General features: G+C 40.4%; 1 protein-coding gene across 1 annotated transcript in view; it reads right to left on the reverse strand.

Moving 5' to 3' along the window:
- Positions 1-24,301, reverse strand: part of Unc13c (unc-13 homolog C) — a 426,680-nt gene that overhangs the window by 215,368 nt on the left and 187,011 nt on the right. Inside the window, 2 exon segments of the mRNA XM_051140226.1 lie at positions 1,854-1,969; positions 5,905-6,074. Of these exon segments, the coding sequence (XP_050996183.1) occupies positions 1,854-1,969; positions 5,905-6,074 (286 nt within the window).

The raw sequence follows: 24,301 nt of genomic DNA on the forward strand, positions 1-24,301 counted from the left end.
AGGGGGAGGGGCAAAAGGGAGGGAGGGAGGGACTGGGAGAACAGGAGGAGCTACAACCAGGATGCGAAGTGAATAAATAAATAAGCTCACAAAATAAATATTACTCAGGTATAAGGAAAAAATTTAAATGTTTGGAAATTGAGATAAATCTCTTTTGTGTCTAATAAATATGCATGTTATAGCCTAGAAGAACCCTTTTATGAATTATAGATCTTTCTCTTTCTTTTTAAATTTGTTTTGGTGGTAGGGCAATGTGCACAGAATGCATGTAGAGGTCAGAAGATAGCTTGTGAGAGTTGGTTTTCTCCTTACTCTATGTGGTTCCTACATATGAGAGCCAGGTAGTAACATTTGGTAGCAAGTATCTTTATCCACTGAGCTCTCTCTCTAGCCCTCTCTTTCCTGAAGTAATAAAAAAGACTAGAAAGCACAGCATTAAGCACATATTTTTTCTGCTGGGGTTCTAAGACCAGAGCTCCCGACCAAACCTGTGCTAAGAATTGCTTTTTATTAGTCAGCAAATGGAATGCTGTTTATTGCCATAATAACTCCAGTACACCTGTCATAAAATTAATCATAAATCCTGTAGCTACTAACTGTGCAAACAATTGAAAGACCATTCCCCATTCTTTGTTTTTTGGCAAAATGGTGTGCAAATCTTTACACATGTCAACTGTTTAGTTGTATGGATTTTTGTGAATGTATTTAGAAAAAATTAATGTGTAAAAAAGCAGTTGTATAAGCCAAGAAGTGGTGGTGCACACCATTAATCTCAGCACTCACGAGGCAGAAGCAGGTGGATCTCTGAGTTTGATGCCAGGCTTGTATACAGAGCAAGTTGAGTGAGTTCTGGGATAGCCAGGGCTACACAGAGAAACTCTGTTTCAAAAAACAAAAGAAGAAGAAGAAGAAGAAGAAGAAGAAGAAGAAGAAGAAGAAGAAGAAGAAGAAGAAGAAGAAGAAGAAGAAGAAACAACTATGTTGTAGTAGTTAGCATCATGACATAATGTAGAACTGCCTGGGAAGAGCGACTCCAAGATCGTATTGGGCATGCGGGCGTCTGGACATGTCTTGGGGGGGGGATTGTCTTAGTTACTGACTTGAAGAGGAGAGATCCACTCTGAGTGTCAGCATCATTTCACGGGCTGGGTCCTGGGCTGAGTGCAAAGGAGAGAGGATGCTGCAGGCGCTCATTTGTTCTCTCTCTGCTCTTGACTGGATGTGAGCAGCTGCTTCAAGTTCCTGCCTCCCTAACTCGATGGCAGCGACAAACTGTATCATGGACTTGTGAGCCAAAGTCAGCCTTTTCTCCTCTAAGCTGCTTTTTGTCAGAAGTTTTGTCACAGCAACAGAAATGAAACTAGGACTGCCACCTTGCTGCTGCCTTTCCCCTCTTGGGGAAGTGTTCTTTCCTTCTCTCCCAGAGCACAGGGCAAGGATAATTCCTCAGCTTCATCAATACTCTTGGGTATTTGGGAAAAGTATAATTTTTACCCAAGAAAGTCTTCAGTGACACTTCTTGTGACACCTCTTACCTCTGCAACGCAGAGCTTGAGGGGGCCCAGGACAACTGATCAGTGTGTGTACACTAAGGAACAAACAGGAACTGGCGAGTGGTCCCTATGTCACCTGCCTTGAGTGTTCATTCAGAAATCCCACCAAACAGCCAGTTTTCCATTGGGTTTTCACACCTCAGCTACCATAGGCTCAGCACAACTCATGCTACCACAGGCAGGCTGAACCCCATAAACCCAATTCCATGACTTTTCTAAACCCAATGCTTGTTCTGTGACTCATAATAGGCCCACCCCATCCCCAAGTTTGACTTTAATGGAATTTGTTTCATTAGTTACCTCATGTAAACAAGTGTATTGGATATGGTATGGCGCAACCTTCTCTTCTCCCTTTATTTCCACATTGATTTTCAGTCGGATGGCCCCAGACACAGCTGACTTATCTGTCCGTTTCTCTGAGGAAAAGCAACAATGTCCTTGGTCAGTTATTTCAAGGAGAGCATAATTCTAATTCAAGTTCCCGATTGTACTAGCACTGCAACCGTAAATACCTGCACTGCGCCTACCCAAGACTAGTCCTACCAGCAATTGGTCAAGCAAGGGAGAGGGGGCTCAGTGGACCCTACCTTTTATGTGTGAACTCCTGGCTCCCGAGACACTCTGGGAGAGAGGGGAAACACTGTCTCTAGCATCACACTCACTGCAGAGTCACCCATACTACAGAGGATAGAGAAAAACCCGTGAGCTGATGGACTGGCATGATCAGTGTCAGGGGGTCACAAAACAAAACAGACACAAATATGAGAGAGAGATTTGTGTGAGGGAGTGCATGTTGACAGAGATAATAAACTGGTGAGTTAGAGGTGTCCATATGTTTTATACACATGTGCAAAATTGTTGGAAAACAAATTTATGGGTTAGGGAAATGGTTTGGTGGTTAAGAGCACTTGCTGCTCTTGCAGAGCAGCTGGATTTAGTTACCATTGCCCACATGGCATCTCATAACCATTTTAACTCCAGTTCCAGGAGATTCATTGCTCTCTTCTTGCCTCCATGGGTACCAAGTATGCATATACTATGCATATATATGTAGATGAAACACTCAAATAAAATAATGAATCGTTAAAAACAAATTTAATTAATGAAAAGAAATATAAATTAGCTGCACACGTGCATACATACATATATATACATATATGCACTAAGACATATACGTATACATGCATACACACCAGGACACACTCTCATATAGATACACACACACACATTCATGCACATATTCACACATGCACACACACACACAGAGACACACACAGAGAGAGAGAGAGAGAGAGAGAGAGAGAGAGAGAGAGAGACAGACAGACGAGAGAGACAGAGACAGAGAGACAGAGAGAGCTTACTAGGAACACATCATTTTTCTATGTCATATGACTAAATAACCATGACCCCAACAGACAACGCTTGCCTGAAGTGCTGTTGTAATTGTTAAACTCCTGCAGAGAGTTCAGATGGGGGATCAAAGGACCCCCTGCCCTTATACAGTAACACTGAATTCATCGTGTGGGAATTACAAGCAAGATAATCAGAGCATAAAATTCACGAGGAAAGTGTCTCATTCGAAAATTTCTTCTCCTCAGCATTCTCTTGTTCTTTTCACACTTCAAAAGATGAGCCAAATGCTGGCTAGCAATAAGATGAAAGCAGTTTTCATATAGCCTATCTACAGCCTGTGATTATTTCTAAATGTGATATTAATTATTTGAATGGAATCAAAATACAATCAGTTTATTCAATTATTTGACTTGAGTCGGGGGAGCAGCACACACCTATCAGTTTTGAGAGAAACAGAGTCACGTTATACCTCGAGTATAAATATGGTTTATAAATATAAATATTGATGCCCACTTCACAGAGGAATTACATGGAGGGAGGGTCACATTTATAAGAAAAAAAGTAAGATCGAAATAAAACAATAGGTTAGTGCTGACAACTTCTTTAGTTGGCCCATTTCCTAATCATATGTCTGTTTTTAGCCACATAAGACCATGAAGCTTGCCTTCACTGTGTGGTATAACTCTTGACTTTTTCATCCTTGCTGTCTAGCAGGAATGGATCGTGAAAATCCTTTCTTTAGCATCACAGAACCACCAGGGTCTTGCCCACTTTCTAGGGCATCATACTTGCCCTCGTTTTATTCAGTACCAGGCATTGAACTCAGGACCTCATACTTGCAAGGGAAGAGTTCTGCCACTAAGCTATAGGCCCAGGTCCTTGCAAAATTGGCCAGGCAGACCTTGGTCTGGTGACCCTCCTGACTCTGTCTTTGGAGGAAATAAAGCTACAATCTTGGCCCACCAGACCTGACCGGGAGACCCCTTGTTCTCAACATATATGGCGTTCTAAGCTAGCATGAAGTGAAATACAACTGGTTTCTTTGCCAACCACCCTTTCCAGAGCTCCTGGGAAGCTTAGAGCTAAGGCTACTACCCAAATCCAGGAGCCATTGACCCTGCTCGAGCACACAGGGCTCTGGAGCAAGCATCATCGCCCTGTGTGGTAGGGTGAATTCCGAGTGATGAGAAAGGGGAGGATTTATACAAAGGAAAGAGTGCATTATTTGTGAGGGTTGAACATGCTTAGGGATTTTACAGAGCTAAGAAATGTGAACTAATTGCATCTCTATCTCTTGATCTCCCTCCTGGGCTGTCTGTCTCTCTCCTCTTTCCCTCCCTAAAGGCAAAGGACATCAGGAATGCGGGCATGGAAGTACTCTGAGCAGCTGAAGGTGCTGATGGAAAGGCTCCTTCACAGCGCGACAGAACACGTTTCCTTCAGTTTTATATCAGAGATGGGCAGCCATTTAATCAAATATCACAGCTACGTTCCCCAGCAAACTGATTCTAACCAGGTGTGTGCTATCCAAAGAATAAAGTACACGAACTTCTGTCCTCATGTATAGTTTTATGCCTTAGCTCAAGAGGATGGCATTTTATTATAAAAAATGCAAAAGCAAGGCTCTAATTAAAATATGATGTTTGAGTACTGCACAGGACACTGAAGTTTTCTTCCCTTAACATCTTGGGTTTGTATGCTGAGTTATTTAATAATTTAAACGAGATGGGAGAGTTTTAACTTAGTTCATGCTAAGATTCCAATAATGAGAAGAACCAATATTCTTTAATTAAGATTCTTCAACTTGTTTAATGAGCTCCCAATGTAGCTGAATTGTTTGTGTTTAGATTAAGTTAAATTTCCTGTTTCTTTAAGTTGCTACATAATTTAGAGTTTTATTAACTCAATGAGACCTTTCTTTATTTTGACAATTCTTACTTTGTAACCCTGGGGCCATGTCAGCTTCTGTTGGATTCATGACCAGCCAGTCCTCAAAATTTTAATTTACTATTTCTCAGGATGCATTAAGAAATCTTTGGATCACATCTCTTATGGAAACTTAGATAACTATAGATTTGTCATATCATTAATTCATCAGTAGAGACCCCAGGTTATTCTTCAATTCAAGTAGAAATTCAATTCAAACTTGTCTTATTCCTGTTTCCACAATAAAAGTTCATTTTAATCTCATGCCAGCTAAACTTGTTGATAGCTTCATGGTCAGAGCCCATGTTAAAGCTACATCAATTCTTCTTGGCTTTGCTAGTGAGAGCCACTTTTATATCACCATTTGAAAGAAATATCAAATATATAAGAAAGACTTTTATTTTGAATTTACTTTTAAATATGTATTTTTAATTTATTTGCATGTGTGTGTGTGTGTGTGTGTGTGTGTGTGTGTGTGCGCGCGCGCGAATGTGTGCCATGCATGTGTTGTTGTCTATGGCTGTAAGAAGAGGGTATTGCATCCCGCTAAGCCAGAGCTACAGGTAGTTGTGAGTCACGTGACATAGGTGCAGGGATCTAAACCTGGGTCCTCTGGAAGAGCAGAAAATGCTATTAACCGATGATCCACCTCTCCAGTCCTCCAAGTACATATTTATTGCTAAATTTTCATTAATGAGCAGAATAAAATAAATCAAAGAGCAGTCACAGATTCCTCAAGCATAGACAAATATCTTTGAAGCTGTATGTTATGAATCTAAAATCAAGAGCAGTGTGAAAAAAAAAAAAAAAAAAAAAAAAGAGCTGTGTGAACTTTTCTCGGAAAAGACATCCAGTTGATTCTTTTGAGTTTTAAATTTTCATCTCAGACTTAAAAATTTATTACAATAATACTAAATTTTAATTGACAATTACCCTTCATTGTTAGTGAAACTAAACCAATTAAGATGTCAACGGAATCATCTACAAAGGAATTAAATGCATAATGGTATGAGAATACAGCCCACACCACAGATTCTCCTCAATCTTAACTTATTTTCCAGCAGATACAAACCTAGGTTGTACCAGACGTCCATCTCTCCACTCAGCGTCCTGACTTCTACAATGGTCTGTCCCAGGAAGTCATCTGACTCCTTCTTGAAGTGCTGCTTAACTCTGGACTTAATGTCGTCATCTTCATCCCATACTCGGACCTTGATTCGATCAGTCGAGTTGTGACACTCACTGAAAACAGATGTGCACAGGTCAGTGACTGGCGGCTGCTGCTCCAGAGGGCATGCGCTGTTGGGAGCTGACTGTTAGCCTGCCTAACAAAGAGATGTCCATTGCATTGTAAGTTAGGATTCCCCATCACCCCTTCTAGCCATGGGGGTTGCAGGTCCCTAGTGTAGGTAGATGGGAGCAAAGTGGGATTAGCTAAACAAGAAACAGGCAAAATTCTATCCTGCTCTAATCTATTGCCTGTAGCTGAGATGTATGCCTGTAGTCAAGCATGCAGTAAATATCTTGGTTGAGGTATTTCTACTTTTTCTATTTGCAACATTTTCGTGGACAACATATCCACATCCTAGAAAATTCCTCATCAGAACCACAAACTAATTTTATTGCCATGGCATTTAGAAAGTGGTCAGAGTATGAGATGTTGGCAGGATCACAGGCAAGTACTGGACAGACAGGTTCTGTTCTCTGTGACAAAAAGCCTGAAATAAATGACCAGGAGGAACGATAAATTTTGGTTGCTGGCTTCTGGGATTCCAGGCCATGGTGGGATTGCTTTGGGTTTGAGGTGAGGCTGAGCATTTGCTCTGTGAAAGGACATGGACCAGAGGTACTCAGTCAAGAGTAGCTAGGAAGCAGCCGCAGCAGAGAGTAGACAGAGAGGAAGATGGAGAATGGCACAGAGATGGGGGGCTTAGGGGGAGGGGGAGAGAGGAGACAAGCTCTAACTTCTAAAGGCATGGCTCCATTGGGTGTCTTCCAACCAGGCTCTACATTCTAAGAACAGCCCCTTCGGCTACGAGCCCACTGATAATCTGATGATGCTACTATTCCCACGATCCAGTTGCTTCTCAGTAGAGCCACTGCCTGGGAATCAAGTCCCCACCTGCTACAAACTTTCTCTGTGAACCTGCCTCATAGTCAAACCATAGCATCCAGTATGTACAGAAGATACTGTGAGATCAAAATTGATTTTTAAAACAATCCTTGTGATTTAAGAACGGCCTCTCTGCTCTAGTCTGTTATTGATTTCTACATTTCCTTCATCTCCTTCTGTTGACAAAAGCTCCCCAGTATTGCCCACAGGTGTGTGATCGGTCTTTCCTGACTCTGTGTCTTGTGGACTCTCCCATCCTTCCCTGTCTGTGACTGACCATTCTTTGAGAACAGCTATTAGCTTGCTCTGTATCACTGTACCTAGAGCCTATTCAATCAGGTAGCAGGCTCAACCCTGTGCACTCTGACTCTCGGTGTCTTTAACCTGGGGTTTATAGGAGAGTTCTGGGCATCAGTGAACTTGCATTTGAAAACAAAATGAAAATGGGAGAGAGGGAAGAATGGGAGGATACAAGGGAGGGGATAACCATTGAGATGTAATATGAATAAATTAATAAAATAAAATTTAAAAAAGAAAACAAAATGAAACTATTTCAATCCCCCCAATCCCATTTCACATTCAGGCAACAAATCACAGCAGTATTTTGTCACTAATAAAATGACAGGCATTCATATGTAACATTCAGAAAATAAGAAAACTTAAAATATTACTTCAATTTATACTGTACTAAAAGTAATATTTCAATATAATTGATCTACTTTTCTATTTCCATCTTTTATTTAATGTATTAAACATCCACTTAACATAGGAAGGCATCCATGTCTGTACTAGACTTCAAAATGAGCTCAGGGGGCAACATTTTTACTTAGTAATTCCTGACAGTGTCATGTGTTTCCTATCAGCCTTTGAGACAAAACCATATAATGCAAATAAGGGTAACATTTAGGGGTAAGACCTGCCTGTGTGCACAATTTTGACTTAATGAAGGAGGCTTCAGACCGGAATACTACAGTAAGAACCGAGATATTTAGGATTGTTATAAACTTTGAGGGATGGTTAGCATTTGGTCATCGATGCCAGAGCTTTAGATGCCCATTATGGGCAGGACAGTGTGCTTGAATTGCAGTGATTCATTGGCAATTAGCTTAGCTCAGTGCCTAACTCTTTTGCGTAAAAGTATTTCCTTTTGCGTGTTTTATTATGTGGTGAAATTTCTTAGATAGCAAGTTGTAGGTTAGCTGCTAATCTGGGAAGAGCTTTTTGTTTGTTCGTTATAGCTGCTTCTCAGAATTTTACTAAAGAAAAACTCTCTGTAATTTGAGAAATTCCATCACCCACAGCAAGACCATTCAGGATAGAGGCGTGTACCTACAGTCTCAGCACACTGGGCAAGAGAATTGTGAATTCAAGGCCAGTGACTTCATCTATATAGGAAGATTCTGTCTAAAGACAAGAATAAATAAGTAAATAAATAAATAATAGAAAGAAAGAAAGGAAAGAAAAGAAAGAGCTGGGAAGATGGCCTGACAGTTGAGAACACTTGCAGTTCTTGTCGAGGACCAGGTTTGATTCCCAGTCACCACAGGGCAACTCAAAGCTGTCCAGTTCTGGGGAATTTGATATCCTTTTTCTTGTCTCTGTGAACATTTCACTCACATGGTTCACATGCAGACAAACACTTATACCTATAAAACAAATAAATAAGAAAGTAAAAAGAAAAAAAAAGGAGAAAAATGCAGTGAGAATTTTGGTTTCTTTAAAAAAATACAAAAATATTATGGTTTTGTTTTAATCTCAGGTGTGGGATATGGGGCTGCTTCAGGTTGTCCACAGCAACCAACGAGGATTTGCCTTGTGCTCTAGCAGGGCTGTGATTTTGTCAGCTACAGACAGATTTTGCATTTGTGTGATGTTTGGAATTCTGGGGACTTTTCAGAGGGTATGTAAATGCTAGATCCCGGATAGATGGGTTGTTATTTGTTGTTGCTTATGGTCTATTAGGTAGTAGTGTGTGAAGAAGAAACAACAAGAAGAAATCGGATGGATATACTGATGGCGAAGATCAAACTTGTCCCAAGGCACCTAGCACCCCTAATCAGCAGGAAGTTATCTAATGGTGATGCTGTCCTCTTCCCGACACCTTATTTTATCCAGGGATCTCTTTCCTTTCCTCTCTATCCTTTTTCCCCCCCATCTAGTTTTAGAGAGTTCAAACAGTGGGGAAAGGGGGGGTGGAGTAAGGTAGAAGAGAAAAGAAACCACAGAGTAGCCAAGTCCAGCCACAGGAAAATACCACCCCAACACGCCATCGGTCAAATATTTGAATCAGGTAATTGGTGTCTGTCTGCATTTGCGTTACCTACATTCTTGCTAAGTCCACTACAAGGTTGAAAAACAGGCTTCCAGAGACTGACTGTGGGGCTGTGTTATTAGAGAGCCCACTTTCTTTTTATTTATTTTTTTAATAATTTAATTAATTTACTCAGATTACAACTAAATTGTTATCCCATCACTTGTATCCTCCTGTTCCTCCCTCCCTCCCTCCCTCCCTCCCGCTTTCACCCTATTCCCCTTCCCTAGGTCTATGACTGAGGGGCGACCCCACTTTCTAAAGAATAACCTTCTTATTTGTTCTTGATACCATTTTACTCGTTTTTACTTATTTTTACATGTACAATATCTACATATACAATACGTAGATTAAACTGTGTGTTAATTAGGTGCACAATGGATAATTCTATATGAGAATGGTTTATAGGTTTTTAACAAGGTTGACAATTATGTCCGCTCTGACTCAAGATCTGTGAATCTTTAATCTCTAGGCTAAGGTTGATAGTACCAATCTTAGCAGGTATTTATAGAAATACTGAGAAAATGTTTTATAGCTGTTATTAGAGTACTGAGCAGGGTTTGATTTATATTAATTATTATTATATGATATATGACTCTACATGTTATTTTTTACTTACAGTCTGTTTGTTCAAAAATATATCTTGACAATCTCCAGCAATCATTCATAACAAATATTTACTAAATCCATGAAGTTTCACAAAAGTAAAATCCCTTTAGGATACCGTTAATAAACATAATTTTTATTCTTAGAAATGTGCACATAAAATATAGATTTGAGAGATATTTTATTAATAAAACATGGTAGATATAGAGGGAGAGAGAATCCGTCCGCTTTATTGTGTCACTGGCACCTAACAAAGCTCTGCATTAACCGAAGAGGACAGTCCCCAGACAGCAAGTGACAGCAGGGTCACCTCCTGTCTGGTATCTGGATAGCAAATCTGGTGATTTGCTCAAAAATTCATATTAAAATTTGCTAAGCTGTTAACACCTCTGCTATCCATAGGCAAAATGTCTGTATAGTAAAAAGAAGACACACAGAGACAAATGTGTATGCATGGGTCATAGAAAATGATCCAGATATAAGGAAATGCTAGTTATAAAGCCATGGATTTCACACTGACACCATGGCGAAACCATACAGACCCCTGACCCCTTTGTCACTTTCTGATAAAACACATCTCCAAACTCCTGTCAGGAAATGGAGGTCTGAGATTTTTCACCTGCAAACAGCAAGTGTAATAAACAGGGTTATGTAGATAAGGAAGAATGGTTAAATAACACTTCTGTACTCTATTCCTTTACACGTTACAGTACCCAATCTCATTCCTTCTCAGGGTTTAGCTTTTGCTACAAAATTATAGCAAGACTTTTTCATTAAAGATATAAATAAGATACTGGTCCATGAATGAGAAGTAGCAATTACATATAATATCAACATATTATATTTATATAAGCCAAAGCATGTACACACATGCTTTATAATAATGTATGAGTGCACATACATATTAATGTAGCAGAATTAAGAAGAGACAATGCTTTTCATTTCTAGCTTTTGGGGGTTCTAGCTTGGAAATAGGACCACTAAATGACTGTGTACATCTCTGCTGTACAGTTTCTTTATTCTTTGTCTGTGAGATTTTCGCTTTTGTTTTGACATGAAATTTAAAATGTCCTCAACCCATATAGTCAGTAATGTGACAGACATAGTTGAGACTTAGTGAGATTAGATAACGCACCCAAACCAAACCCCTCCCCCTGCTTTAAATTCAAGGCAAAGGTTGTGCTCTTCAAGGATGCCAAGTCAACACAAGGAATCAGTATCTCCACTTGTGATTCTGCAGGGGAGAGCCTTGGTCTCTCTGCACCTCTCAACGATTCTATTTCTCCTTCACCTTCATACATGAGAAGTATTTTAGATGTACAGAGAAATTGCAATCTGACAGAGAGCTCAGGTACTGTTCCTCCCAGAATCCCCTGTGCTTTACTTCCTACATTACAAATATTTTCACAGCTAGCCTGTGTCTCACATCTCTCCATTTTCTCATTAAGTCTGGCTAGTATCATGCCTTTTCTTTTCTGAGATCTATTTCATTTTTTAATAATTTTTTTTTTGTAACTGACTTGAGCCTTTTGTTTCACACTTAAGCATTCTGGCTTTATCTTTCACTTTTTAAAACCTGTCAAATACTTTAAATGTTGTATGGACGGCCTTTCTTTATTATTTATCATTCCATTGTACTGAGCTATATAAGGCCATTTTCATGCAAAGACATTCCCTCCGCTACCACCCATTTGTTCCCCTAAATAGTCTCACCTCTTCCCTCAAGTCACATACGCATTATGTAGTGATATAGAGTCGAGAAAGCATACATGCATAAGAAAAAACTTGTAACTAGAATAGCTGTTTTGAAGTTGTGGAGATTCACACTAGATTTGTACACGTTTACTGTCAATTCTATTATTATACCTTTATCTGCCATATGCACAAATCAGTGACAGAATTAAAACCAGAAAAACAATTAGCTTTATATCTTATTTCATGACTCATGTGTTCACTCCACAGTGGTTAATTTAAAGCATGAAGGTGCTACAGGTAATAAACCTAAAACATGTAGTTAATCTTGTGGAGGAGACCACAGGGCAGAGTTTGAAGGGCTTAATCACCACAAGATGGAGAGCCACGGCATTTCGAGGCAACGGAGCAGAACGGCTGGCCCAGCTGTGCTTGGTGTACACAGCCAATGAAGTACACAGCCTATCAAATGAGACATTCGAAACAATGAAAAATGTTTATGCTTTTAAAAATCATTTCACTTTCAAATATGTATAGTTGACTGGCACTCACATTAGAGCCAGCCACACTACGGCAGAGGAGCAAGGGGTAGAGAGACAGAGGCTCCCTCTGCATCCTGCATCCTGCCAGGTAACTTGGCTGAGAGCATTGCAATATGGAGCACTGCAAGACCAAAGAAAGCCGGCAGCTCAGTTGTCCATAGGTGTGTGTGTGTGTGTGTGTGTGTGTGTGTGTGTGTGTGTGTGTGTGTGTACGATCGTGCACACACAGAAGATTCTAAGTATAACTTCAAAGATCAAACGCTGCCCCAGGACATTTTTAGCACCTTTCTTCTTCGGGTTCCTAAGTCTCTCACTGACAGTGATGGAGTGTTTAGTGGCAAAGATTAGATTAAAGGTGATGCATTCTCTTCCTTCGCCGGAGGCAATTAAGACAGTGGGTTCAAGTGGTGCAATTTTAGGCTCATACAGTTACTCATAAAATGCTTTTGGAGCTCGTTTCTTAGAAGCCTGGTAACATTTCCAGGAAATAGAACTGTCAAATGTGCCTCTGGTTTGAGTGGCTTTGGCTTCACTTTCAGTGATCCCGAGTGGCTGAACTCACAGCAGCGAGAGGACCACACCTGTATTTCCTGAGAAGACCGCTTTTCTCTTGCTGTCACTTGGTACGATCCTGCCCACCGAAGCGGAGAGCCTGCACAGATCTGGAATCCGGATGTGAATGATTGGAATGAATTCCCCATGGAAGAAATGCCAAGGCCGCTGGATTGACTAAGAAACTCCTCAGATATCCGAGGGAGAAAGTGTGCATACATTTGTTCAGCCGAATTATTTATTTTCTGTGAGCCAGCAAGTGGGACTATTCCCAGTCTCCCTGCTTACTTAGTGAGAAAGCTTAAATTCCTTTTCCTTATTTACAGATACCCACTGGAGTGCAGGAGGAAGAATAGGTGCCCTTAATGTCGGTCACAAGATAAACAAAGAACCCTACTAGATGCTTGCTGAAAGGGGAAAAGGCTGACCTAAGACTAGACTTGGAAACAAACCCAATGAAGTAGACCTCATTTTGAGATGACCTGTTGTGGACAGTAGAGAGGATGCATTCATGGCACTCAGTAAGACCTGGAGTAGCAGAGCTGACTGTAGACGCTGGGTACCAGGATGGATGACGGCATCTTGCTTGCTTACACAACGCCTTCCTTCCTAACTTTTCTCACTTCCTGCCACTGCCTCCACCCTGCATTGGAGAGAGATGCCTGACACCCTTCTGCAGTTGATCTGTAAATGGTCACTGTCTGTAGCTGCCTCATTTTATTCCAGGTACTAAGTATGAATTAATTTACAAAGACTCCAAAACAGCACAATGAGAAAAACTGGGATGGGTCAACCAAACAAGTTCCTATATTATTCCTAAAGGAGATATATCTGGAATTCTTGTTAAAATAAACATAGTTTTTAAACAGAGTTTCTTATTTATCCCTAAGTATTGCAACGGGCATTGGGTTGATAAAATTCCCTGTGCTGTTTTAACTCAATGAAAAGCTGGCTGTGGGAGGAATTGTCCTCATCCTGGCTTCAGACCCAAACATGTTCATGTCAAGTAGCCTTCAAAGACTCTGGCTTGGGTCAGGTTGGCTCTGTAACAGGGGAAAGAAAACAACAAAACAAATCAAGAGTAAAACCATTATAGCTTTGGGAATAGCTGGAAGGTGAGCCATTTCTGATAGAAGTTACCATTGTTTCTCCCACGATGTGAAAATGGCTGCCAGGGAAGGAGAATGCCGGAGCTCTGAGCTTGGAATGACTGTTTCAAGCCTTCCCCAGCCTTTTCTGCTGGATGAGTACAGTCCCCGATTTAATGATGTCATCCTTGCCTGCTGCTATTTGCTCTTCTGCCTGAAGTCTCATCAGAGGAGTACTCTGCTCCACCTGGGACTCTAGACTGGAACTCCAGGGGGCCGCCTCCCAGGCTCATTTTCTGCTACAAATTTCTAAAGCCTGATTGGAGACTATATTGACTTTTGTTTGCCCTCTCACTCAGGCTGCTGCTGGGTGTTTTAAAACTCCATTTGATGCTATGCTGTCTACTTCCTGCTCATCTATCCTTTCCCCTTTGCTTGCTATATATGTAACAGACTCACACATTCAAAAGTGGAAGCGTGCCTGTCATAGGCAGTTCTCCAATCTTAAGCAACGCTTTGTAGCTGAGAACGACCTTCTAATCCTCTTTCCCCCCACCCCGCCCCCCACTGCCATTCCTCACCGGTAAGGTAGCAGGTGGGATCACTGAGACCAGTTGATGCAGTGCTGGGTATTGAACCCAGGGATTTGTAAATGCCAGGTGAGCTCTCTGCCAACCGAGCTACATCCCAGCCTCATAACTTTCTTTTTTTCGTTAAGCTACCATGGAAGTTTGATGTGTAAATCCAAGCCTGCTTCTAATTTGGGTTTTAGCAAACATCGAAGTCACCCATTTGCCAATACTTAGCACTCAGGATTAAGTCAGAAATTCTAACTGAATAATGTATCAAAAGATTAACAATGCACAATCTAGGAAATTGATTTTGTTTGCCAATCTCTTAAATGATTTAAGATAAGCTGGAGAACTGTTTCTATTTCTGAGTTTGGTAGTCTGTGGAGTTTCGTAGCTATTTATAATCTATTTCATCATTATCCCTTCAAAGGTTTGCATTTCAGGGAAATGAGGATTCATAATGAGCAGAATTGGAAAACAAGAGAAATATCACATTCAAGAGAGAAACATCCTCCCCCCAGAACAAAGAGGGAAGCATGTTTTTAATAAACCTGAGCCTTTGTGGCCATTCACAATCTGCCTAAGTAGCTAAGCCAGAGCTGGCTTATTTGTAAGTTCATGGATTTGGCTCTGCTTAGCAATAGAAAATAAGATAATTTGTTGCAAAAAACTTTTTATTAAAATAAACCAAGTACTAGAACCAAGAGATTTACTTTCTAGTTTCCTTTAGTTAAAAATAATTTCCACCATAAAGAGTGAATTAAATTTCCCAGTTTAGGAAGGACTGGTTGCTATTCCTGAGCACATAATGTATTTTATACCTTGCCCGCCCTCTCTCCCTCTCCTCTTCCACTCCCCCATCTCTCTATCTCTTACACACACACACACACACACACACACACACACACACACACACACACACACACACAAACACACCACTCTTTTCTTTCTTTCTTTCTTTTTTTCTTTCTTTCTTTTGTTCTTTCTTTCTTTTTGACATGTGTCCTAGTTAGAGTTACTACTGTTGCGATGAAACACCATAGCCAAAAAGCAAGTTGAGGAGGAAAGAATTTATTTGGCTTAAACCTTCAAATTGTGGTCCATCACTGAAGGAAGCGAGAACAGTAACTCAAACATGGCAGGAACCCAGAGGCTGGAGCTGACGTGGAGGCCGTGGAGGCCGTGGTGCTGCTCACTGGCTTGCTCACATGGCTTGCTCACATGGCTTGCTCACTGGCTTGCTCACATGGCTTGCTCAGCCTGCCTTCTTACATATAGAAACCCGGAGCACCGGCCCACACACAGGACCCCCCACCCCAGTGGCCTGGGCCTCCCCTTATTAATCACTAATTAAGAAAATGTCCAATGGCTGCATTTGTGGAGACGTTTTCTCAATTGTGGCTCCCTCCTTCCAGCTGACTGGAGCTTGTGGCAAACTGACATAGAACTAGCCAGGATAGCAGGATTTCTACCTGTGTGCCCTCTTAGTTTTTTAATTCATAGGTGCTATAATATCTTAAAGCCAATCACTACTGGGACTATTGTGTTTTGATAGTCATCCAAAATGACTAATTTCTTTATAATTATTTGTTACTATTTTGCAAATATTCCCATTGGAAATATTTCTAGATTTAGTTTTCTACATAACACGCAAATATGTATCTCTCATGACTACGCCAAAAAGAAAAAAAAATCCTTTTAACCCAAATTAGCGGAGGTTATCCCGTTCTGTGATAGCTTTCTCTGCTTAAGAGATGCCAAGACATTAATAAAGCCCGATTGCCCCGTGGCCATGTCCCTGCTCAGTGTCGTCCCCTGATCTCTGCATGTATAGGAGATTCATAAGCAGATGTTTAAATAGAAGCTTCGCTGGCAGTTGAGGCAGAACTAACTCATGTCCTGCCTGTGCCCTACTTGGCTACTCTATTTCAGAGAAGAAGCCACAGCTAAAAAGGTCCCCATTACAAATCATGCTGTGGAGAATAGGCAGAGTTCCCAGCTACATGTTTCAGTTTACCAGCAAGCTTCTGTAACAGCAGTTCAGGTAGTCTGGGGTCAGGACCGAGGAGAAGACACATTAATGAGAGGTGGGTTACGCAGAAATGGATCTCTGCCCCCCCCACATTGAAATCAGTTGGGTGCTTATATCAAAATACAGCCAGAAGATTTACTGAAGATTCTTGATTTGTTCTTCCTCATTTTCTGCTACAGTATTTACTCTCTAAAATATTTCCGGGAGGTTTTAAGCAATCTCATTTCCTGTCTGGCTGGACAGGAGGGCAAGGACAGAGAAAAACCCCCAGCCAGGGATGTCCCGTGAGAGCCATTCTGTGCCCCCTCTCAATTCTTGCCCACTAGATGATGAGAATAGGACAAGAGACTCGGCTTCTACACTTCCTCTCTGTGAGTTACTGTGAGTTATTAAAATTGTTTTCATGAAAATATTGGTTTCTCATTTGTTATTGAATCAATATCTCTCATCTTGCTGTATCTAAAGTCTTTAAAATTATTGAAGTGAAAAGACAAACTCATAATTTCAAAATTCAGTGGCAATGCAGCAAAACATTTTACCTGCAATTCTTTTTTTGAGTTAAAGTCTCGTTTTACAAACCAGGCTGGCCTCTGCCTGGGAATCCTCCTGCCTCAGCCTTTTTTCAGCCCTTCCCACTATAGTGTATAATTTTAGAAATGAGCCACCATGCTACACTCCTCATATTAGAGAGTGGGTGGTGTTTATCTTTCTTGGTCTGCTTGAGCTCATAGTAATTTCCAGATTCATCCACTTTCCTGAAACCTTCAATTTGGACCTTTCTTTAAGCTGGGTAAAACTGCACACTGTGGCTGCAGCACACTATCCCTCTATCTGCTGCTGATATCTAGGCTGCTTCTGTTTTCTTGCTATGGTGAATGGTGCAACAATAAACTCAGTATGTAAGTCTCTCTCTGGAGATTATGGAGTCCTTTGGGTTTATGCCCTTGCTGCCAGATAATATGGTAGTTCTATTTTTAATTTTGAGAAATCTACATACTTATCTCCAGAACTGTTTACACTCCAACCAGCAGGACTCGTCTTCCTCCACATTCTCACAAGCACTTATTACCTGCTTCCTGGATGGTGGCCATTCTGACTGGGAGAGGTATAATCTCATTTTAGTGAGATTTTAATGAGTACTTTCCATTTCCATTTCCCTAATTGCTATGGATATCAAATACCATTTAAATCTGTTTATTGGACATTTGTGTTTCTCTCTCTCTCTCTCTCTCTCTCTCTCTCTCTCTCTCTCTCTCTCTCTCTCTCTCTCTCTGTCTGTCTCTCTCAGAACTTTGCTCTGGCTATTCATTTATTAATTGGCATTTGGGTTTTTTCTTGAAATGTAATTTTTTTTTTGTTCTTAAGGGGTTGAGAATAAAAGGGGGAGAGTATATAGGAATATTATGTGGAATTAATATAGGAATAATAGGAGAAAGGGTAGATTATTGGATCTGCTCTTCAATAGGACTATTGTTATTGTCAAATATTTTGATACATTGGTATAGGATTTTAGATAATGATACAGAATTAATGTTATTCTTGATACATTGGTATAGGTTATTGTATATTGGTACAGGTTTTCAGTTATTTTTAATACATATATGGATAGATGTTTCTACTCTCATATAAGGCATTGGGCCTTTGCAACTCATTTAAAAATTCAATGTTTACTTCCAGTCCTTTTAATAGCTGCCATTACAAACTGTTTAAAATAATTAAGTAATACAAATTAATGCTTAGTCAACCTGACTCATGGTCAGGTCAGATACTAGTCCAGCTTATCACAGAAATATGCTTCCTAGGCTAAACAGATAGTGAATAGATAGAAACAACGTTTGCCTATTCAGATTTACTATAGATAGATAATTATTAAACACTACTCAAATATATATATATATATATTTCAAAAATCTCAGAGACCTACAGAATATGGCATTTAAATATGTTTTATTATTTTAAAGATTCTTTGACAATGAGACATGCCAGCCCAGCTTCTGGCATTTCCCCCAGCCTACTTCAAATAAGATGATAGACACTGAAGAACCTGCACTAATGCTTCACATGTGGCAAAGCCCCCGGGCATAGAGTTACTCTTAGTCAACTACAGACAGAATGCTGTCTGATATGGACAAAACTTGGATGCAGGGAAGTTAACTGCCAAGCTCTGCCAAGACAGGGTAAGCAGCCCTTCATAGTTCCTGTTTCACAATTATACTGGGCTAGAAGGCTGAAGATTGATGCTATGATGTTACAGAGGATTTTGGGTGACTGTCCAGGCAGCAAACTGTCATTTCTGTATTTTGGAAACTTCTTGCCTGCACTTCCTACATATGTAGGCAATATTATTTCTTTCTCAAGTGGGGTTGAAGACTACATAGTTATAGTCTTACAATTAAGTTAAGTTGTTTTGGCTTAAGAATATATTTTTAGATTGGTGATGCAAGTAAGGGTAAATAAATGATTTATGTTTAGAACTCTAAACTCACCAAGTTAAGATAGGAAAAAGGATATTTTCCCAAAGTTTCCCAATGCATATGTGCTAGACATTGTGAATGCAAATCTTATCTAATAATTTTCATAATTGTTACTATTGTACGTTGGTCTATTATTGAAAGAAAATGAGCCTTTTATTGGACTAAAAGGGGGAATTGTAGAAGGAATCTTTTATGTATTGTATGGATGCAACACCTGCCAGTTAGAAAAGTTATGGTCTATATCTTAGGCAGGAAAGGAGGAGATGGAACATCTGGTGGGCAGAGGGATTCTGGGAAAGAGCCAGGTGCCTAAGATTCAGCCGGCAACATGCGAGCAGAATACATGGTGGATATATGTATCTGGGTACAAGGTGCCTGAGCTCAGGTAACCAGTCATGTGGCAGACTGTACATTAGCATGATGGATTATTTTAAGTTATGAAGGAGTCAGAGAAGAGCCTAGCTATATTGGCCTAGGTATTTGTAAATTTAAAAGAGTATAGAAAAATATATGTTCTAGATTTCAACTGTCTGTAGTGAGCAATGATTTCCTTCCACGGTGTGGTCTGTCTCTTCACTGTGTTGAGAGCTTCCTTTGATGTGATGGGACTCCTGTTCAGACAGTTCTCATCTATAAGGTGACAGACATGGCTCTAATCTCATGCTCCTTCAGGTGGCTCTCCAGGTTCACTGGCATATCTGATGAATGGGTGACGTCTTTTCATACAGTGTATATATTTGATACTTTTGTCAAAAATTATGAGACTATCGATGTACGGGTTTATACCTGGACCATCTGCTACACTCTTTTGTATACATGTCTGTTTCTGTGTCAGTACCACAGTGTGGATTTCTGGCAGAAGAGGAACCTGAGGGATGACTCTGATACTGATGGAGAAGTCTGAGCAGTCACATGTCAGAGACACGGAAGGAAAAGTGGATCTTTATAAGATAGATTCAGCCCCCAACATTTCTTCTTGTACTCAGAATTAGATTTCACGTGCCGCAAACCTTTCATGAATTTTGTATCTAGTGCTTTCTCCTCAGATATCAATGTGGTGGAATAAGCTGTCCTAGGAATAAGTAAAATGATATTCAAAATCAAATAATTCTAAAATATAAAGAATGACATTTTTACTTTTAATTTAAAAATTCAGCATTTTAATTATGTGCACCTGTGCGTACAGATGCAGGTGCCTGCAGAAGCCAGAAGAAGACCCCTGGAGCTAGAGTTACAGGTAATTTTAAGCCACTGTATGTGGGTGCGTAAAACCATTCTTGGATTCTCTGCAAGAGCAGCATGATTTTTGACAGTTGAGCCATCTTATAATACATTTTGTTATTTATTATTTATTATTTATTATGAGTCAGGCCAAGATTAAAGTATTTAAAAATGTAAACATTTAATAATATATTTTAAAATACTTAACAATATAGAAATCAATTGATAAATAATTTATGCTATTAAAAGAATAAAGATAAATTGGTTTCATGGAGAAATTATTAGTGTCCATTTTGCTGGGAAAAGAGACAAGCCAGGAAAAAAGACCTCAGAAGGGAGGATGACCGTGCTGTCTTCTGAAGAAATGGGAGATGGGACTACGTGTGCATATGCGTGCATACGCTGGGGTGGCATACACTCAACCCTTTCTCTGTTCACCCTGCTTTGACCATTGCTCACTGTGTTTCTTAGGAACAGGATGATTTTTTCCCTTGTTCACTTGTTCCAGTGAACAATTTACTTATCTTTCAAGACTCAGATAGAATGTTCTCTCTCAGCTCCCTTGGAGGTCTTTATAGGGTCACTCTCCTCTGGGAACTCCACAGAAGAGGGGGATGGGCAGGACTGTAGGAGCCAGAGAGGTCAAGGACACCACAAGCACATGGCCCACAAAATCAGCTAAGAGGGACTCACAGGGGCTCACAGAGACAGAGACGGAAGCAACAATCACAGAGCCTGCTTAGTGATCTGTGCTACCTTCCTCTGCATATGTTATTTGTTAGTTTGGTGTTTCTGTGGGACTCCTAACAGTGGGAGCGGGGGATGTTGCCTGCTTTGGGGATCCTTTTCCTCCTATTGAGTTACCTCATCCAGCCTTAATATGAGGGTTTGTGCCTGGTTTCATTGTAACTTGCTATGCTGAGTTCAGCTGATGTCCCTGGGAGGCCTGCTCTTTTATGAAGGGAAACAGAGGAAGAGTAGATCAAGGGGAGAGGGGGGGAATTAAGAGGAGTGGAGGGAGGGGAAACTGCTGTGGGGCTTTATTGGAGGAAAAGGTATTCTCTTTCTGAGTAAACATTCTCAGAGTTCCTGATTTTATATTTCGTTGTCCAAGCCCTACCACTTGAACCAACCATTTATCCAAAACTTGCTTACTGAATGAGTAGGAAAAACATTACAGGAGGGACCGTACTCTACCTTCTGCACCGTATTGAGGATTATAAATTTGCACATTGCAACTGGCGGCGTAAATTCTTGTTCATAAACTTGGACTACTAGTGTCATTTTGTAAATAAAGCCTACTCTGAATTTATGTCTAGTATTTATAGATGTTAATAAAAGTTGTATTTGACAGGTCTGACTTTAAGCGCTGGTCTAATTCTTTGCTTGAACTTGCTTGTTTGAGCCATGGAAAGCATCTCTCGGTGGTCTTGAGGCATGAAAAGCATCTCTTGGTGGTCTTGAGGCATAGAAAGCATCTCTTGGTGGTCTTGAGGCATGGAAAGCATCTCTCAGTGGTCCTAAGGCATGGAAAGCATCTCTTGGTGGTCCTAAGGCATGGAAAGCATCTCTTGGTGGTCCTAAGGCATGGAAAGCATCTCTTGGTGGTCTTGAGGCATGGAAAACATCTCTTGGTGGTCCTAAGGCATGGAAAGCATCTCTTGGTGGTCTTGAGGACTTCGGATGTGACGAGAAGCAAATAAGATAATGTGACCATGCAGGGTCTGCTTTGTGTTGCTCTGTTACAGCTTGGTGTTCCGAGACCCATTACACATCGTGTGGTTTTCACCCATTGCATTTACTTAGAAGTTTAATATGCATTAGACCTTATGATATGGGAGAAAAAGGCTTTACCAAATATCTGCTCAAATTCTATTTTAGTCGCCCAAGATTCTCTCTTCCAAGATGTGTGTAGGTTTGTGTAGAGCTGACAAAAGCTCAACCAGAATTGAGCATATTAGTGCAAAATCATACACAATTACCAACAATACTGTTTTATGAGCTATAGAGCACTGATCCTGTAAGAATTTGTTCTCCCAGTGACACTGTAGGCCTGGTGGTTACTAAGAGAATATAAATCACCAAAGGATGCCTTTCTCAGAATGAATGCTTGCTGTTAAGCAATGCAGGGTCGATGTTAATTTATATTTGAGTAGACATGTAATTGTGTATGTATTTTTATAAGGACATACCCATATGAGTGAAGATATATAAAACCATACATGTACATATATGACAAAAGATAGATATATTTATGCATATAGAAATAGCTATATATATGCTTACACTAACATGATAATGAATTTGACTGAAGTAGTGATAACAAAATATTTTATACTAGTTATTTTATAGTTTTATCTAAAATGACTTATAATATATTATTAAGGGTTAATTAAGACCATTACTAAGAATCACATGTGTCTTTCTCTGTGTGTGAATGGGTCCATGTGAGGGTGCACATTTCTGAGTGACTATGTGTCTGTTTGTGTGCATCTGTGTGAGTGTGTCAACTTGTGCATGTCTGTGTCCATGAATTTGGGTGTGTGACATAGATTGCCATTGCGGGGTACAACCACCATGCCATGCGTACTGACTGTAAACCTCTGTTGAGTTAACGTGTGAGCCTCTCTCAGCTTGTCTCACTGGGATAGTTCATTTCCAGACTTGCTCTTGTTGCTGAGTTCCACAAGTCATCTGGGAAGCCGTTAGCTTCCAGGAAAGGATTCTGCTACAAAGAAAATGTCACATATGGATTATATTCAGTTTGCCTTAGTCAATACGTTTTGTTCTCATAGCTTGGATGTTTTATAATGGCTTAGCCTTATTGTTGATGTGCAAGAGCAGAGATGAAGAGTGGGCTTTTGAAAGCACAGGGAATTTACCCTTTAAAAAAAAATTAATTTATTCTTGTTACATCTCAATGGTTATCCCATCCCTTGTATCCTCCCATTCTTCCCTCCCTCTCATTTTCCCCTTACTCCCCTACCCTATGACTGTGCCTGAAGGGGACCTCCTCCCCCTGTATATGCTCATAGGGTATCAAGTCTCTTCTTGGTAGCCTGCTATCCTTCCTCTGAGTGCCACCAGGTCTCAAACTAGTATGGCCACTTTGGAAATCTATCTGGTGCTATCTCAGAAAACTGGGAATAGGGCTTCCTCAAGACCCAGCTATTCCACTCCTTGGAATATACCCAGAAGATGCTCCAGCACACAACAAGAAAATTTGCTCAACCATGTTCATAGCAGCCTTATTCATAATAGCCAGAACATGGAATTTACCCTTTTATATAATCTCAGAAAGCATTATGGTCAAGAAGGAACAAAGTGCCCTCCTGGATAGAAAGGCCGTAGCAGCAGTGATATTTCCTCTCTGGGCTTCAGGCAGTAAAGCTCTCTCGTTTTTCTTTGCATTTTAAAGATTTATCTCATTTTTAGTGGGAGTTTTGTTTTGTTTTTGTTTTCATTGTTGTTGTTGGTAGTAACGGTGGTGGTGGTGTGCGAGTGTGTTACATTTATATGAGACTTTCCCTTTTCCTATTCAATGCATTTAAAACAACAACAACAGCCACCACCACCATCACCTCATAAAATATCCTCTCATCTCTTGGAGACTTCTTGGCACCTGTAAATATCTCCTACCAGAGAAAAGAGTCAACTAGCTGAAACTCACATCTCAGAAGAACATTCAGTTCAGCGGACACCCAATTTTCCTTTCTTTTAGACTCTCCCCCCAATGTCTTTGTTAGAAAAGGAGGCTGCCACCTTTCCAACAATCCCTGAAGTGACAGTGAGGACCTTAGTAGCAAGTGACAACTGTGCAGTCAGCTGTACAGGCTTTATACGAACACAGAACTCGTCTCAGCAGGAGAGGCAACCTTACAGGTAAACCCTGCTCACTAACACCCTTTCTTCCCCGACATCAGCGACACTGGGATGCAGACATTGGCTTAGAGGAAAGCTCACACCAAAGAAGAACCTTGGGAAATTCATTCCAATTACATTTCTACTCAAATGTAAGCTTTAACCAATTATTTAAAATAGAGCAATTCTGCTTCAGAATTTCTAAGCAGCGGTGTTGGTCAGGTTTCAGTTCTCTCTAAACACATGCAAAATGAGAACAGACAGTGCAAAACCAAATAACAAAATGCCAGCCCTTCAACAGATGGCATAAAACATCCAATAAAGCCTGATATAGTGGTTCTGACATCTGTCTGCAATGCCACTCTTTACCAACAAAATGCAAACCTAAGTTCTAAAAAAATGTAA

Source organism: Acomys russatus, chromosome 32 (assembly GCF_903995435.1).
Source record: "Acomys russatus chromosome 32, mAcoRus1.1, whole genome shotgun sequence".
Lineage (NCBI taxonomy): Eukaryota > Metazoa > Chordata > Mammalia > Rodentia > Muridae > Acomys > Acomys russatus.